The sequence below is a fragment of the Coregonus clupeaformis genome, unplaced genomic scaffold, assembly GCF_020615455.1.
Source record: "Coregonus clupeaformis isolate EN_2021a unplaced genomic scaffold, ASM2061545v1 scaf0221, whole genome shotgun sequence".
Classification (NCBI taxonomy): domain Eukaryota; kingdom Metazoa; phylum Chordata; class Actinopteri; order Salmoniformes; family Salmonidae; genus Coregonus; species Coregonus clupeaformis.
Window position 1 is genome coordinate 439638 of NW_025533676.1, and position 17731 is coordinate 457368.

A 17731-nucleotide genomic window follows, 5' to 3' on the forward strand; every position below is an offset into this window, starting at 1 on the left:
GTAAAATGTATGGAGTAAAAAGTACATTTTCTTTAGGAATGTAATGAAGTCAAAGTTGCCAAAAATATAAATAGTAAAGTACAGATACCCCAAAAAACTACTTAAAGTACTACTTAAGGTATTTTTTACTTAAGTACTTTACATCACTGGTAGTCAGCATGTCAGTTCAACCTGGTACTGTACATGTACAACATGTCTTCAATACTGACACAGACTGGATCCTCTCCCAATACAAACAGGTTCAAGGAAACTTGAACACTCCTTAGCATGGACAACCTGTGAGCCTTTGTACTGTATAGTGCATTGGGTAAAGGTCTCGAGACATGGTCACTTATTTGACCAATGCTGCTATGAACCCACGATGGTTTTCACTCAATTTACGGTCCTGTCCTTGGGAGGGATCAGTTTACCACTCCTGGTTGTTGAGATTAAGCTGAACCCGCTGTGGTCGGAGCAGCAGGTTCATGGTCTCGTCTGTGGTTCAGCTGTGGTCGAGGGACAGGGAGGGTCACATTGTTCTGTGGAAGCGCAGCACAGAGAGGCTCTCTGGCCCAGTTCGTCTGGACAGACAGGGCACCCCCTGCAGGCCAGACTTCCTCAGCAAAGTGGTGATCTCCTCTGGTGGAAGAAACAGGTTACAGTAAGGTAGTGTTCATTAGGTATCAGATGGAAGGAAACGAACTGAAACAGGGATAAATTGTCTAGATTTGTCCAATAAGAAACACTTTGTTTTGTTGCAGAGACCAGTGTTGTGGTATTCAATGGTAATTACATTTTAATGATCCCACCTACATACTGCAGTCATAGTGTCACTCACTCATTCTGCACAAATGACAGAAACATATTCCAAGGAGTGGTATTCTAACCATGGACCTAAACAAGCTATGCAGGGTAGACCGCTTTTCTCACAAAGGTAGTAAAAAATTAATCAATGCCAAATAACATCAGGCCGTATGTAACGTATCCATTGTAGCATGTATCAATGTAGACTGAGATATACATCCCAAACCAAGAAGTCAAAACCGAGAGAGGAAGTGGGAGGCTCACCTGGGTTGTTCTCTGCCACAGTGACCAGGTAAAACAACCCCTGATTAGACAGTAGCTTTGGAAGCAGGGGGAAGAACCTGTCCATCACCTCTCGGCCCCACCTCCCACCAGCCCAGGCTGCCTCGATGCCCTGGCTACCCACCTGACACACACACACACACAGATGTTGCAGTATACAAACACGCATACTGTAAACACAATTCCGTCACTATCGTAGTCTGGTTTTCTACCTCTTCTGATGGTGTGACGACATAAGGAGGGTTGAATAAAAGAACGTCCACTTTTCCACACAACCTTGGCAAGAGAGAGTCCACCTAAAACGGAGAAGGACAGATGTGAAGTTGGGGTAAACAAATGAAGAGGAAGTGTGTTTATCTTTCTCACCAGGCCTGTGTGTGCCGGTGTTTGGAGGATATATTGGCACGGTTTGCCCAACATCTGTGCCAATATATCCTCCAAACACTGGCTTCTCTGGCATTTTCACTTAAATGGAAAATGGTTTGGAATAAAAAGGGGTGTCTCCATAATGACGAGTTAAATAGCCTAACTACAACTGGTAAAAATGTGTCATGCCGAGCGCTGCTCTGGCTCCTCTCACTCACGTGACCAATAGTGGACTATGCTGCCTGCTGCAGTACTCTCTCAAAACACACACACACCCCTCCTGCCCTCCCCATGACTCACTCACTCAGCAACAGCCTGCCTCACTGCCTGATAGTCAGCAGCAGGTCCAGGGCCTAAAATTAACGTTTTGGTCCACCAGCATCTGTGGCAGGTAGATTTAAAACCAGCCACTCAGATTTTTTTAACAGCCAAAATTATTGTTTTTCTCTGAAAGATTACACCAACAAAACAAAAAACAGATGAGCATGCTTTGTAATGTTTCTAAAACAAATGTTTTACTAGTAAGAAGTAATGTGGTATATTGTTTAATTTAATGATTTTTTGTGACCTGAGTCTTTTAACCAAAATATATCACAGATGAGACAAAAGTTCACCTGCCCCTTTAAGGGCTATGAGGTTACCGTGGTAATGTGACTAGAGTCACGTTGTGCCTGTGAGATTGAGTCTGATTTGTAGCAGCATTGTCTTCCCTTCCCTAGCAGTTTAAACTCAAACATTGAAAAACAAACTAGCTTGTGAACAAAACAATGTAAATAGCCAAGAAACAAGGACAAAGTCTCTCTTACTTTCGTTTCAAGTAAATTAGACCGACTTTTATGCCTGTGGGCAAAGCTTCTAAAAATTAATCTTCCACTCAGCTCTTCACATGCACACAGTCCCCAGCCAGGCAGTGTTCCAGCGCGAGGTGGGATAGGCTATAGGATTCGTAGTTCCTTGACTTTGTGCGATTAATTTACAAGCTATGAAGCCAAACGGCAGAAATACTTTGAAAACAGCTACTGCAGCATTTTACTATAAATGTGATCATCCTTGACTATTTTTATTCACAAATGCGAGTGAAATGCTCACACTGTGGAGCTCTGACCACCCGCCAACGTGGCTGGTGAAATAGACCCGCCAATGCCCAAATCTATCCGCATTTGGCAGACCTGTGTTCATTTTAGGCCCTGAGCAGGTCAAGGTCAAATACATTTGCCATGGCGTCCGCGGTGCAACTTTCAACTAGCCCAAAAACCCGCGAACAATACATTTTCACCCGTGACATCGTTTTCAAAGTAGCCCAATTTCGCTTGAAAACTACGAACATGGCAACCCTGACTCAGGAGGAACTGAAAAGCATTCGATTTTGAGATGGGGTGAAATCCAAAGTTGTGGTATATATTCATTGGCTATATCATAGCTGGTTTTTAAAGATAAATATTGATACATTACTAGCTCAAACACCTTGAATCTGCAAAAATGAAAAATGTATTAGTGGATGATGGTGATTTCAGATCAAAAGTGAGGGGACAAAAAGCAAACATTGCCCCCCTTATCTGATAGTTGGGTGGTAGATGCCCAGTTTCCCTTATGGCTCTGTCGTAGCCGGCCGCGACCAGGAGACCCATGGGGCGGCGCACAATTGGCCCAGCGTCGTCCAGGGTAGGGGAGGGAATGGCCGGCAGGGATGTAGCTCAGTTGGTAGAGCATGGCGTTTGCAACGCCAGGTTGTGGGTTCGATTACCACGGGGGGCCAGTATGAAAAAATCTAATAATAATTAATGTATGCACTCACTAACTGTAAGTCGCTCTGGATAAGAGCGTCTGCTAAATGACTAAAATGTAAATCAGAGAGAGAGGAAGAGAGAGTCCCAACTCTGTGGAAAATCTGTCTCCCTCCAGCAGGTAGCGTTGTTTCGCCCACCAAGCAAGGAGTTTTTGTATGGAGGTCAATGAGTGTCTAATTTGGTCAGCAACATTTTTATAGATTATCTGCTATGTGAGATTTATTTGATCGAATAGAAATTTCGTAATGCTTAAGTTATGAGTGTATTGAGATAAGTAGGACACGTGACATCCCGGCAACTTTGAGAAAGATAACTTTATATCGGAGTTGTCTCAAGATGGCTATGCATATTCATGGCATGAGGCTAGTAGCACAGCATCTCTCTCCATTGAATACAGGTTGTTGACGTCAACAACCATCGAATATTCAAAAAAGGATTAGAATAATGAGATGTATCCACCAATCCAAAGAAAGGATAGGCGGGAGCTAGACAGCCCGCCGTGCCGCTTTGTGGACAACGACTCACATTGTTAGGGGCGGATGGCATCGAACTGAATCGCATTAATTTGTTCCTCTAATCAAACTGAATCGTTTCAAACCAAAACGTATCGTTCCTGTATCGTATCTGAGCCCATGTATCTAGATACGTATTTAATCGTTTTGAAAGGGAAAGATGCACATCCCTAGTGTGTGTGTGTCTCACCAAGTCCGTGATGATGGGCTGCAGATTAACGCCGTTACAGCGAGACGTCTCCAGAGTGCACTGGGCTGCTTCGGGGTTCACGTCGGTACAGCTGGGGAGGACACACACACACACACACACACACACAAGTCAAACGTCAAACACACACCAGTCAAACACACATACAAGTCACAAGCCCTCTAGACAAAGGTATCTTTTACAAAATGTCCTAAACAGATATAGGCATGTTACTAACGCACATGCTAACAAACAAACCAACAAACAGTCAGTCAGTCAGAGTCCCTCGCTCACTCACTGTCACACACACCTACTCACAGGTATAGAGCTGTAGGTCCGATCACGGATGCCAGGAAGGCGGACACCACCCCAGAGCCACTGCCCACCTCTAGACACACAGAGGGGCTGGAGGAGAGGGTCAAAGGTCAGTAACTGTATTGTTGACCAGTAACAGGTATTAGGGTGGTGTTCATTAGGGCACGCAACAGAAAACATTTGAAACCGTTTTGCAACGGAAAGCGAAAATTCTTATTGGACAAATCCAGGGAGTCCCTCCCTTTTCAATCTGTTTTCTTCCGTTTGGTGCCTAATGAACACAACCAAGGGTCATTTTCACTAGATACCAAACAGATCGAAACAGGGAAGGGCTACCTGAACTGGTCCAATAAGAAACTCATTTTTGTTGCAAAGCATTTACTGTTGCAAAATGTTTTGCTACGGTGTGCACTAATGAATACAACACAGGTATCGTCACAATCCGCTCACCTAATTTTCTTCAGTCTGTCAGCATCCTGCTCAAGGGCATCGATCAAGAGGAAGGAGTCCTCAGCTGGCTCGTACACGTCAGTGAAAGGCCCGCGGCCCGCGTGGGAGTACAAGGGGGTGGGATAGGACATCTGGCCCACTGGTTTACACACAATGTCAGGCAGGGGACAGTGATGTGCTCCACGTCATGAGGCCATCCTTGATGGTCCACTCATTTGGCCCGACTAGATGCTGTACAGAGATGGACACACACAGAACTCTTAGGTAAATGTCTGTCATCCTAAGGTTGACACAAAGTGCTGGAACTCTGAGACAGGATAGATTTCAGACAACTGGTAGAGGTCAAGGGGTTATTGGATGGTCATAGGAAGTAATTTCAGCCAAGAAATAACAACTGCACTAAATGAACCAAAACAGCGCCTTGGGTGGCCATAATTCTGAGACCACTGACCATAGGCATAAATGTTTTTTAGGGAGCGCAACCAATGACTGAGTTCAATAGAAGTTCTTAACATTTCATGAAGCTGTTAAAACTTAATGACAGTATTTTCACATATTTTCGACATTTTAACAAGCAGTGTTTTAACTGCACCAAACGCCTCCAGCCATGTAAAAGTGTGGAAAAACAAAAGGATTAGGCTAAGAAGAGTATTTTCTGGGTGCCATTTACAATGTCTGATGACCATTATACACTCATAAACAACTAACTTTCACTTTAATAAACTGCTAGGCACGATGCTGTGGTGCATAGACATATTTAAGTAGCTGTGGGTCATAAACCTACACTGAACAAAAATATTACAGTTCATTTGAGGAAATCAGTCAATTTAAATAAATTCATTAGGCCCTAATCTATGGATTTCACATGACTGGGAATTAGGGCTGGGCGATATGGCCAAAATATCATATCACAATATATTTTTTTAATTAGACACTATTTGATGTTTTTGAATAATAAAAGTTCAACATTTGCTTTATGAGTAGTGCGTGACCCTAGGGTGGCAACACATACATTCTAAGTGATTTCAATGGGTCTTTCTCCATTCTGATTGTTTTATCCTGTTCAATTCAACCACATAATATTCAACATTTTCATCCATTTCTGCATTTCCTGCACTCATTTGAGATCATTTCCACACTGCCATGTAGGGCACGATATGGGCAAACAATCTATGCCTTATTTTTAACCAAATGTTGCAATTGCGATTTTACTTGCGATTTAGAGCAAAACACTTGGGCGAACTGTTGGAATCATGGAAAAATAATGATTATTCTAATTCTATAGTTAGAATATAATAGCGAGCACTTTGAATGCAGTGTTTGAAATGACAACAAATGAAAATGCCAGGGAGGAGTTATTGTGACAGGGTAGCAACCAAGTGTTGACAAGTGATTATTAGGGGACCCTATGTTTTCTCTTAGCTACTTCATGTAGCTAACATATTCCTCTTTGATTTAAAAGATACTGTTGCACAAAAAACATACAGATATTACTGGTATTATCAGGCTGTATAGCTAGTTCGTTTGCTCTGACTCAGTACATGTATTAGCTAGCGATTAGCATTAGTGGCTAACAAGATTTAGGTCCAACTTACTAAGAAATGACAAACTAGCTGTTTTGCAGATGTAAGAAACACAAACTAATAGTCTAATTATAGAACGCTAGTGGATTTATATTAAGAAGCAAGTGAAAACAGCATCGTTGTCATCAACATTGTTGCATGTGCTGAATTGACCATTAGGAATCTAAACGCGAGTGTCTCGTGCCTTAAGTGACAGCGGGCGGGGCTAGGTCTGTGTGGAAAGCGGCATGGAGAGAGATGACTCAAGTAGCGAAGTAAACTATAAAAATGGACATTACACACGGGATATCACATTTAACAAACCAAACATTCAAATAACGTTGTAGAAGGTAAAGTAAAAACCCAAACCGGTCCGTGCATCAATACTGGTATATTGTAAAATACGGTATACCGCCCAGCCCTACTGGGAATGCAGATATGCATCTGTTGGTCACAGATACCTTTAAAAAAAAAGAAGAAAAAAAAGAAGATAGGGACATGGATCAGAAAACCAGTCAGTATCTGGTGTGACCACCATTTGCCTAAAGCAGCGCGACACATCTCCTTCACATAGAGTTGATCAGGCTGCTGATTGTGGCCTGTGGAATGTTGTCACTCTTCAATGGCTGTGTGAAGTTGGTGGATATTGGCGGGAACTGGAACACGCTGTCATAACCGTCGATCCAGAGCATCCTAAACATGCTCAATGGGTGACATGTCTGGTGAGTATGCAGGCCGGTGAGTATGCAGGCCATGGAAGAACTGGGACATTTTCAGCTTCCAGGAATTGTGTACAGATCCTTACAACATGGGGCCTTGCATTATCATGCCGAAACATGAGGCGGATGAATGGCACGACAATGGGCCTCAAGATCTCGTCATGGTATCTCTGTGCATTCAAATGAAATAAAATGCAATTGTGTTTGTTGTCCGTAGTTTATGCCTGCCCATACCATAACCCCACCGCCACCATGGGGCACTCTGTTCACAACGTTGACATCAGCAAACCGCTCGCCTACACGACACGCTGTCTACCATCTGCCCGGTACAGTTGAAACCAGGATTAATCCGTGAAGAGCACACTTATCCAGCGTGCCAGTGGCCATCGAAGGTGAGCATTTGCCCACTGAAGTCAGTTACAACGCCGAACTGCAGTCAGGTCAAGACCCTGGTGAGGACGACGAGCACCCAGATTAGCTTTTTGTGCGTATGGAACATTTCTGGGATCTTTTATTTCAGCTCATGAAACATGGGACCAACACTTTAGATGTTGCATTTACATTTTTGTTTAGTATATTTAAGTAGTGATTGAGGAGGGGGCAATTCCACTGTAACTGAATTATGCTGAGACTTTAAAATGTATTACAAACATTGGTTTGAAAGTTTAAGAAACCATACAACTATGCACAATGACTACATTGAATAATTTACACTGTAAAAAAAACTAAACAATCATTTACTGCAAAAACTGTGCAAATGCAAAGTTTGGTAACAGAATTACAGTAAAATCTCCCTCAGTTTTATTGTGTTATGAAACGTTATCTGCACAGTTCAAATGTGCATAGAGTTGTCTGGTTTGTTAAACTTTGATTTCAATGTTTTTTGTTTGGTATAATTTTAAAGTGAGAAATCTGAGTCTCAGGAATTCCGTTGCCATGGAATTGCTCGAGGAAAGGTCAGAGTAGGGTTTGAACCGGGGACCTTGTGCACTACTACAGTGAGGAAAAAAAGTATTTGATCCCCTGCTGATTTTGTACGTTTGCCCACTGACAAAGACATGATCAGTCTATAATTTTAATGGTAGGTTTATTTTAACAGTGAGAGACAGAATAACAACAATAAAATCCAGAAAAACGCATGTCAAAAATGTTATAAATTGATTTGCATTTTAGTGAGGGAAATAAGTATTTGACCCCTCTGCAAAACATGACTTAGTACTTGGTGCCAAAACCCTTGTTGGCAATCACAGAGGTCAGACGTTTCTTGTAGTTGGCCACCAGGTTTGCGCACATCTCAGGAGGGATTTTGTCCCACTCCTCTTTGCAGATCTTCTCCAAGTCATTAAGGTTTCGAGCCTGACATTTGGCAACTCGAACCTTCAGCTCCCTCCACAGATTTTCTATGGGATTAAGGTCTGGAGACTGGCTAGGCCACTCCAGGACATTAATGTGCCTCTTCTTGAGCCACTCCTTTGTTGCCTTGGCCGTGTGTTTTGGGTCATTGTCATGCTGGACTACCCATCCACGACCCATTTTCAATGCCCTGGCTGAGGGAAGGAGGTTCTCACCCAAGATTTGACGGTATATGGCCCTGTCCATCGTCCCTTTGATGCGGTGAAGTTGTCCTGTCCCCTTAGCAGAAAAACACCCCCAAAGCATAATGTTTCCACCTCCATGTTTGACGGTGGCGATGGTGTTCTTGGGGTCATAGGCAGCATTCCTCCTCCTCCAAACACGGCGAGTTCAGTTGATGCCAAAGAGCTCCATTTTGGTCTCATCTGACCACCACTTTCACCCAGTTCTCCTCTGAATCATTCAGATGTTCATTGGCAAACTTCAGATGGGCCTGTATATGTGCTTTCTTGAACAGGGGGACCTTGCGGGCGCTGCAGGATTTCAGTCCTTCACGGCGTAGTGTGTTACCAATTATTTTCTTGGTGACTATGGTCCCAGCTGCCTTGAGATCATTGACAAGATCCTCCCATGTAGTTCTGGGATGATTCCTCACCATTCTCATGATCATTGCAACTCCACGAGGTGAGATCTTGCATGGAGCCCCAGGCCGAGGGAGATTGACAGTTATTTTGTGTTTCTTCCATTTGCGAATAATCCCGCCAACTGTTGTCACCTACTCACCAAGCTGCTTGGCGATGGTCTTGTAGCCCATTCCAGCCTTGTGTAGGTCTACAATCTTGTCCCTGACATCCTTGGAGAGCTCTTTGGTCTTGGCCATGGTGGAGAGTTTGGAATCTGATTGATTGCTTCTGTGGACAGGTGTCTTTTATACAGGTAACAAACTGAGATTAGGAGCACTCCCTTTAAAATTGTGCTCCTAATCTCAGCTCGTTACCTGTATAAAAAGACACCTGGGAGCCAGAAATCTTTCTGATTGAGAGGGGGTCAAATACTTATTTCCCTCATTAAAATGCAAATCAATTTATAACATTTTTGACATGCGTTTTTCTGGATTTTTTTGTTGTTATTCTGTCTCTCACTGTTCAAATAAACCTACCATTAAAATTATAGACTGATAATTTCTTTGTCAGTGGGCAACGTACAAAATCAGCAGGGGATCAAATACTTTTTTCCCTCACTGTACCTGTACCATAAAAGCCTGGACTTCTGTGCAGAGGCAGTAACTCACTCATATACAGGGAGGCTTCACTATCCCCTTTCTCTGGAAGGTCCCTGCACATAAAACAGGGGAACACATCCAACAGTGGCCTGAGAGACTATCCCACAGCAGCCACCAATGTAGCGATTAAAAGGGAACTTTACCCTTTCTAAACGTTTTTTAAAATTGCGTTGTTAGAAGGAGCGCAAAGGCGAATTGGGTTATTGCACAGGCACACTTCACAGAGTAGGTGTTCCCTAACAGAAATATGCAGATGCAGGCTAAAACACGCCAATAGGAGCCTATCCTAGCCTGACTCTGCCCACCTCCTTGCTTGTTCGAACCACTGACTCATTTGTTCCCATTAGAAATGACAGGCTGTGATCTAGCTTGGTTTAGTTATAAAAAAATATTTGTCTATACCGGTGTTATTGGTGCGTTCAAGACAACTGGGAACTCTGAAAAATACGAGATTAATCATGACTCATTGATCTTCAGGTCAGAAAGTCAGAGCTCTGGAAAGAGGCCCGAGTTCCCGACTTGGCCAAAGACTCCAAATATACAGGTGCAGCTCAATAAATTAGAATATTGTGGAAAAGTTAAGTAATTTCAATAATTCAATTGACATAGTGAAACTCATATCATGGATTAATTACACAAAAAGTGAAATAGTTCAAGCCTGTATTTGTTTTAATCTTGATGATTAAGGCTTACAGCTCATGAAAACCCCAAATTCAGTATCTCAGAAAATTAGAATATTGTGAAAAAGTTCAATATTGTAGACTCAAGGAGTCACACTCTAATCAGCTACTAACTCAAAACACCTGCAAAGTTTCCTGAGCCTTTAAATCAGGGGTGTCAAAGTCAAATGGACGGAGGGCCAAATAAAAAATTTAGCTACAAGCCGAGGGCCGGACTGTTCGAATGTTCATTGAACATTTTTTAAATGACGCATATAGTCTAGTGAACCTAATTGAACCTACTGAAAACCTAACAAATATATTCCAATATGATCAGATAAATAAAGCAATATTTTCTTATGGCTCTGTCAGTAATCTTTAATTTTCAACAGACACAAAAGACAAATTTCCTTTATATAAAAATCCCCATAACATGAACATTAAATGAAAGAAACCGGTATTCAAGGCACCATCAGTAGCCTATATTTTCTATTTTAGCAAAAGTGGGCTAAATTTACTTAAAAGAAAAAAACAATAATAGCAATTTTCTATCATCCACTCAACTGAAATATTTTTAAAATATAATTGGATTGAAATACAATAAAATAAAGTGCAAAAATCTATTAATCAAAAACAACACTTTGTTTAAGGAGAAGTAACATGCAGTGAAAACAAATATTAAACTTTAACTTTTAAACTTGAACTGAGTAAAAACTCTAAATATGTGACTGCACAGTAATGTTCACTTGTTTGAGGTTGAGGGTGATACTTGGTGGTGTCCCATCTTTTCCACAAGTTCATCAATGTTCGGGGTAAGGCTCTGAGCTGAGGAAATCCTCAGAATTGAGTGGAGGTGTTCAGCAGTAAGTCGACTTCTGTGTGATGTTTTGTTCAGGTTCATCAAAGAAAACAGTTGTTCACACAGGTATGTGCTGCCAAACATAGACAACGTTTGAGCAGCCTGGATGCGCAGCTGGGGCATTGTGTCGGGAGGAAACGGGCGAACTCCGCAGCACCCACTGCCGCATATTTTGCCCTCAGTGCATCATTGCATTGGAGGTCAATCAACTCCATTTGGAGGTTTGGTGGTGAGCTTTCCACGTCAACAGCAAATGGGTTACCGAGCAGTTCCAACCTGCTTTTTTGTGCTTCAAAGTCAGCAAATCAGGCGTCGAAAGTCAGCGGCAAGCATACCTATTTTATCAGCCAACTGTGCGCTCGGGAACGCACTGGTAGAGAGCTTCTCTTTCATGGTCTGGCAGCTGGGAAAGTGGCTCAAATTTTCTTTCCGCATCTGCGTCTCCCACAGAGTCAGTTTGGTTTTAAATGCCTTCACTGTACTGTACATATCAGAGATGACATGATCCCGACCCTGCAGCTGCAAGTTCATTGCATTCAGATGACTCGTAATGTCACACAGAAAAGCCATTTCACACAGAAACATTTCGTCTCGGAGTTGTGTTGTGTCTTTCCCTTTGCTGTCCAAGAACAGACAAATCTCCTCACGAAGCTCGAAACATCTTTGAAGCACCTTTCCCTGGCTTAGCCATCGCACCTCTGTGTGATAAGGCAAATCACCATGCTCCGTTTCTAACTCCGTCAGAAATGCCTTGAACTGGCGGTGATTCAAACCTTTGGCTCTGATAAAGTTAACTGTGCGCGTGATGATGCTCATTACATGCTCCATTTTCAAGGCTTTACCGCACAACGCTTCCTGGTGTATGATACAATGATAAGCTGTCAGCTCACCTGTCGCGTTTTCCTCTTGCATCTTTTCCCGTATCTTCGCCACCAGTCCGCTCCTGTGTCCACACATCGCAGGTGCTCCGTCGGTTGTCAAACCCACGAAGTTTTTCCCAAGGCAGCTCCATCTCATTTACACATCTTGACACCTCTTCATACAAATCATGCCCCGTAGTTGTGCCATGCATAGGACGTAAAGCCAAAAACTCCTCTGTCACGCTTAGGCTGGAGTCCACTCCGCGGATGAAAATTGACAACTGGGCAATGTCAGAAATGTCGGTGCTCTCATCCACAGCCAAGGAATATGCAATGAAATCTTTTCCCTTTTTCACAAGCTGCTCTTTTAGATTGATGGACAACTGGTCTACTCTCTCGGCAATGGTGTTTCTGCTCAGACTCACATTTAAAAAGAGTTGCCTTTTTCTGGGCAAACTTCGTCACAAACTTTAATCATGCAGTTTTTGATGAAATCCCCCTCCGTAAATGGCCGGGCTGATTTAGCGATCTCTTCTGCCAAAATAAAACTGGCCTTGACAGCAGCCTGGCCTTGTGATTTGGCTTTTGAACAGAGCCTGTCGAGATTTGAGGCCTCGTTTTAATTCCTCTGCCTTTTGTAGCCTTTGTTCCATGTCCATATTCTTGTTTTTGTCCGCGTGTTTCGTTTCATAATGTCGTCTCAGATTATACTCTTTCAGTACCGCCACACTTTCTCACACAGAAGACACACAGGTTTTCCAGCTACCTCCGTGAACATATACTCCGACTCCCACCTTGTTTGAAACCCCCGGTTCTCAGTGTCCACCTTCCGTTTGCCATTTTTGATGGGTATCTGAAAGTTAATTTTACTGTGATGCTGACGACTGCTGTGCCAATAAATATTGAAATGAAGCAGCCTACTGCTCGGTGCGTCACCGTTGCATTGTGGGAAATGTAGTATTGGTGCGTGTAAAAGATCTGCGGGCTGCCGGCTTGCTGCGGTCTGCGGGCCGGTTCTAATAATAAATCAAGATCATCCCAGGGGCCGTAAAAAACCTTCTCGCGGGCCGGATGTGGCCCGCGGGCCTTGACTCTGACATATGTGCTTTAAATGGTCTCTCAGTCCAGTTCAGTAGGCTTCACAATCATGGGGAAGACTGCTGACTTGACAGTTGTGCAGAAGACAGTCATCAACACCCTCCACAAGGATGGAAAGCCTCAAAAGATCATTGCTAAAGAAGCTGGCTGTTCACAGAGTGCTGTATCCAAGCGTATTCATGGAAAGTCGAGTGGAAGGAAGAAGTGTGGTAGGAAAAGGTGCACAAGCAACAGGGATAACCGGAGCCTTGAGAGGATTGTCAAGCAAAGGCCATTCAAAAATGTGGGGGAGCTTCACAAGGAGTGGACTGAGGCAGGAGTCAGTGCATCAAGAGCCACCACGCACAGACGTATCCAGGAAATGGGCTACAACTGTCGCATTCCTCGTGTCAAGCCACTCCTGAACCAGAGGCAACGTCAGAAGTGTCTTACCTGGGCTAAGGAGAAAAATAACTGGTCTGTCGCTCAGTGGTCCAAAGTCCTCTTTTCAGATGAAAGTCAATTTTGCATTTAATTTGGCAATCAAGGTCCCAGAGTCTGGAGGAAGAGTGGAGGCACAGAATCCAAGTTGCTTGAAGTCCAGTGTGAAGTTTCCACAGTCAGTGATGATTTGGGGAGCCATGTCATCTTCTGGTGTTGGTCCACTGTGTTTCATCAAGTCCAAAGTCAACTCAGCCGTCTACCAGGAAATGTTAGAGCACTTCATGCTTCCTTCTGCTGACAAGCTTTATGGAGATGTGATTTCATTTTCCAGCAGGACTTGGCACCTGCCCACACTGCCAAAGGTACCAATACCTGGTTCAATGACCATGGGATTACTGTGCTTGATTGGCCAGCAATCTCGCCTGATCTGAACCCCATAGAGAATTTATGGGGTATTGTCAAGAGGAAGATGAGATATGAGACCCAACAATGCAAACGAGCTGAAGGCCGCTATCGAAGCAACCTGGGCTTCCATAACACCTCAGCAGTGCCACAGGCTGATCGACTCCATGCCACGCCGCATAGATGCAGTGATTCATGCAAAAGGCGCCCCAACCAAGTACTGACTGCATGTACAAGAACATACTTTTCAGAAGGCCGACATGTCTGTATTCAATGTCCTTTTTTCACTGGTCTTATGTCATATTCTAATTTTCTGAGATACTGAATTTGGGGTTTTCATGAGCTGTAAGCCATAATCATTTAAACAAATACAGGCTTGAACTATTTCACTTTTTCTGTAATTAATCCACGATATGAGTTTCACTTTGTCAATTGAATTATTGAAATTACTTAACTTTTCCACAATATTTCCCAGTCGGATCTCGTTTTTTCCGAGTTCCCAGTTGTCTTGAACGCTCGGAGGTCGGAGATTTCTGAGTTGTTCTGAACGCGGTATTAGTCGGTGTAGACTGATTTGATGAGGAGAGCTGAATGACCCCGCGTTAGCGTTCTAGCTAACGTTAGCTAGGCTTACGAGAATGCGTTTATAAGACGTTGCACTATGTAATGCATTTACATGCCAAATTCAACGACACTGGCTGACAATGTTAGAGCAATTGTTCATTGTTAGATTATATAGCTACAAGTTACATTTACCTGAAGTTTTTGGTATGATACGTTTGTTTGAAGCTGAGGAAGAGGAGCACGTGAAGCAAGCTAGATGTTTCTTCCTGTTGTGTTGCAGTGCATTGTGGGAATTGTAGTCCTGAGTAGCAGACGGGTTGCAATAATCATGATGGGAATTATTATTTTTTAAAGTGGAAGATTAGAATAAAAGAGTAGAAAAAAAAAGTTACTAGAGGGAAATGAGTCAACTAACAGTACAGATTTTTTAAAATCAACATCAGCAGCTATACACTACCAGTCAAAAGTTTGGACACACCTACTCATTCAAGGGATTTTCTTTATTTGTACAATTTTCTACATTGTATAATAATAGTGTAGACATCAAAACTATGAAATAACACGTATGGAATCAAGTAGTAACCAAAAAAGTGTTAAACAAATCAAAATATATTTGAGATTCTTCAAATAGCCACCCCTTACCTTGATGACAGCTTTGCATACGCTTGGCATTCTCTCAACCAACTTCATGAGGTAGTCACCTGGAATGCATTTCAATTAATAGGTGTGCCTTCTTAAAAGTTAATTTGTGGAATTTCCTTCCTTCTTAATGCATTTGAGCCAATCAGTTGTGTTGTGATAAGGTACGGGGGTTATACAGAAGATAGCCCTATAAGACCAATTCCATATTATGGCAAGAACAGCTCAAATAAGCAAAGAGAAACGACAATCCATCATTACTTTAAGACATGAAGTTCACTCAACATATCAATAACTTTTAAAGTTTCTTCAAGTGCAGTCGCAAAAGCCGTCAAGCGCTATGATGAAACTGGCTCTCATGAGGACTGCCACAGGAATGGAAGACCCAGAGTTACCTCTGCTGTAGAGGATAAGTTCATTAGAGTTACCAGCCTCAGAAATTGCAGCCTAAATCAATGCTTCACAGAGTTCAAGTCACAGACACATCTCAACATCAACTGTTCAGAGGGGACTGTGTAAATCAGGCCTTCATGGTCGAATTGCTGCAAAGAAACCACTACTAAAGGACACCAATAAGAAGAAGAGACCTGCTTGGGCCAAGAAACACGAGCAATGGACATTAGACCGGTAGAAATGTGTCCTTTGGTCTGGAATCCAAATTGGAGATTTTTGGTTCCAACCGCCGTGTCTTTGTGAGATGCGTTGTGGGTGAACGGATGATCTCTGCATGTGTAGTTCCCACCGTAAAGCATGGAGGAGGAGGTGTGATGGTGTGGGGGTGCTTTGCTGGTGACACTGTCTGTGATTTATTTAGAATACAAGGCACACTTAACCAGCATGGCTACCACAGCATTCTGCAGCGATACGCCATCCCATCTGGTTTGGGCTTAGTGGGACTATCATTTGTTTTTCAACAGGACAATGACCCAACACACCTCCAGGCTGTGTAAGGACTATTTTACCAAGAAGGAGAGTGATGGAGTGCTGCATCAGATGACCTGGCTCTCCACAATCCCCCAACCTCAACCCAATTGAGATTATTTGGGATGAGTCGGACGGCAGAGTGAAGGAAAGGCAGCCAACAAGTGCTCAGCATATGTGGGAACTCCTTCAAGACTGTTGGAAAAGCATTCCAGGTGAAACTGGTTGAGAGAATGCCAAAAGTGTGCAAAGCTGTCATCAAGGCAAAGGGTGGCTATTTGAAGAATCTGAAATATAAAATATATTTTGATTTGTTTAACACTTTTTGTTTCTACATGGTTCCATATGTGTTATTTCATAGTTTTGATGTCTTCAGTATTATTCTACAATGTAGAAAATAGTACAAATAAAGAAAAATCCTTGAATGAGTCGGTGTGTCCTAACTTTTGACTGGTACTGTACACGCAGCAGTCTGCGTGTATATCTCAAGTCTGCGTGTCATATGGCCATTATAGTTTATGTGGGTTGGTTAACAACCAAAGAGACTGGTGATATTATTGCTCCCAGAGTGTTGGGCTTACACGCCATAACCAGACATGAAGGCACCAGGCGGGTGGTGGGTTCGTCCTTGTTGACACTGTGTCCTGCTGGTGATATTCCTAAATTGCATACCAAATGACACCCTATTCTACTCATAGGCCCTGCTCAAAAGTAGTCACTAAAGGGAATAGGGTGACATTTGGGACACAGACCTAGGCTGTTGCATGCTTCAGTGAACTATTCTGAAAAGAGACTACCCTTTCTATATTAATTAAATAGGCCTGTCCCAGTAAGCAAAATGACATTGAAAATATATATTTTAGACGTCTTTTCCAAACGTTGATGTCAGGTGCATTTTAGGTGCTGAATGAAAGGTAAAAGATGTATTTTACAGATGTTGAAAATATGTATTTTCAGGATGTTGAAAACAGGTGCCTTTTAGTTGCTGAACGAAATGTGAAAATACGTATTTTCCAGATGTCTAAAAGAGGTATTTTCCAGAAGTTGAAAATATGTAATTTACAGATGTTAAAAAAATACATCTATGGCCAAATTTGAACTGCAAATAAGTTCTCAATTAAGTAGATATTATGTCACAATGATAATTTTACAAGCCTCTTTATATTGGAAAGAGGGAACTGAATATTGCAACAGAATATTTATTGTTGATCCCATCTGTCACATGCACCTATGTTAGCCTTTTCAAAAGCTTTGAAACAGGCAGCAATGATGTTCAAAGTAGCCCAACTGATAGCATAAACCAACAGACCACTTCAACTACAATATAACTCAGTAACGGTTACAGATTTTTATTTTCTTGCTATGACTGTGATATGTTGTTGTTTATCTACCTTAGTTGAATGCACTGACTGTAAGTCACTCTGGATAAGAGCGTCTGCTGAATGACCAAAATATTAATGTAAAAACCAAACACTTGCAAAGCATGCTGGTTATTATTCTAATAATCCCGCCCCCAAACAAGTACAAATTTGGTCGGTGCAGACGAGATCCAAATCTGAACGAATCACAGACATCTAGGCAATGTTTCACAGGTTTTAACATCACATTACGGCACAGTTTAGTACAGTAGAGCACAGTAGAGTATGGTACGGTAAAGGACAGTACAGTTTTATTCAGTAGAGTGTAGTAGAGTTTTATTCAGTAGAGT

General features: G+C 42.5%; 1 protein-coding gene across 1 annotated transcript; it reads right to left on the reverse strand.

Moving 5' to 3' along the window:
• Nucleotides 1-101: 101 nt before the first annotated feature.
• On the reverse strand, nt 102-14747 carry LOC121535943 (methyltransferase N6AMT1). Its single transcript, XM_041843161.2, has 7 exons — nt 14656-14747; nt 4683-4913; nt 4236-4322; nt 3921-4011; nt 1278-1361; nt 1048-1189; nt 102-618 (listed from the first exon to the last, which is right to left on the reverse strand). Exons 2-7 carry the CDS (start codon nt 4811-4813, stop codon nt 509-511), a joined length of 645 nt encoding a protein of 214 aa, XP_041699095.1. The 5' UTR covers nt 4814-4913; nt 14656-14747; the 3' UTR covers nt 102-508.
• Between the last annotated feature and the right edge of the window lie 2984 nt (nt 14748-17731).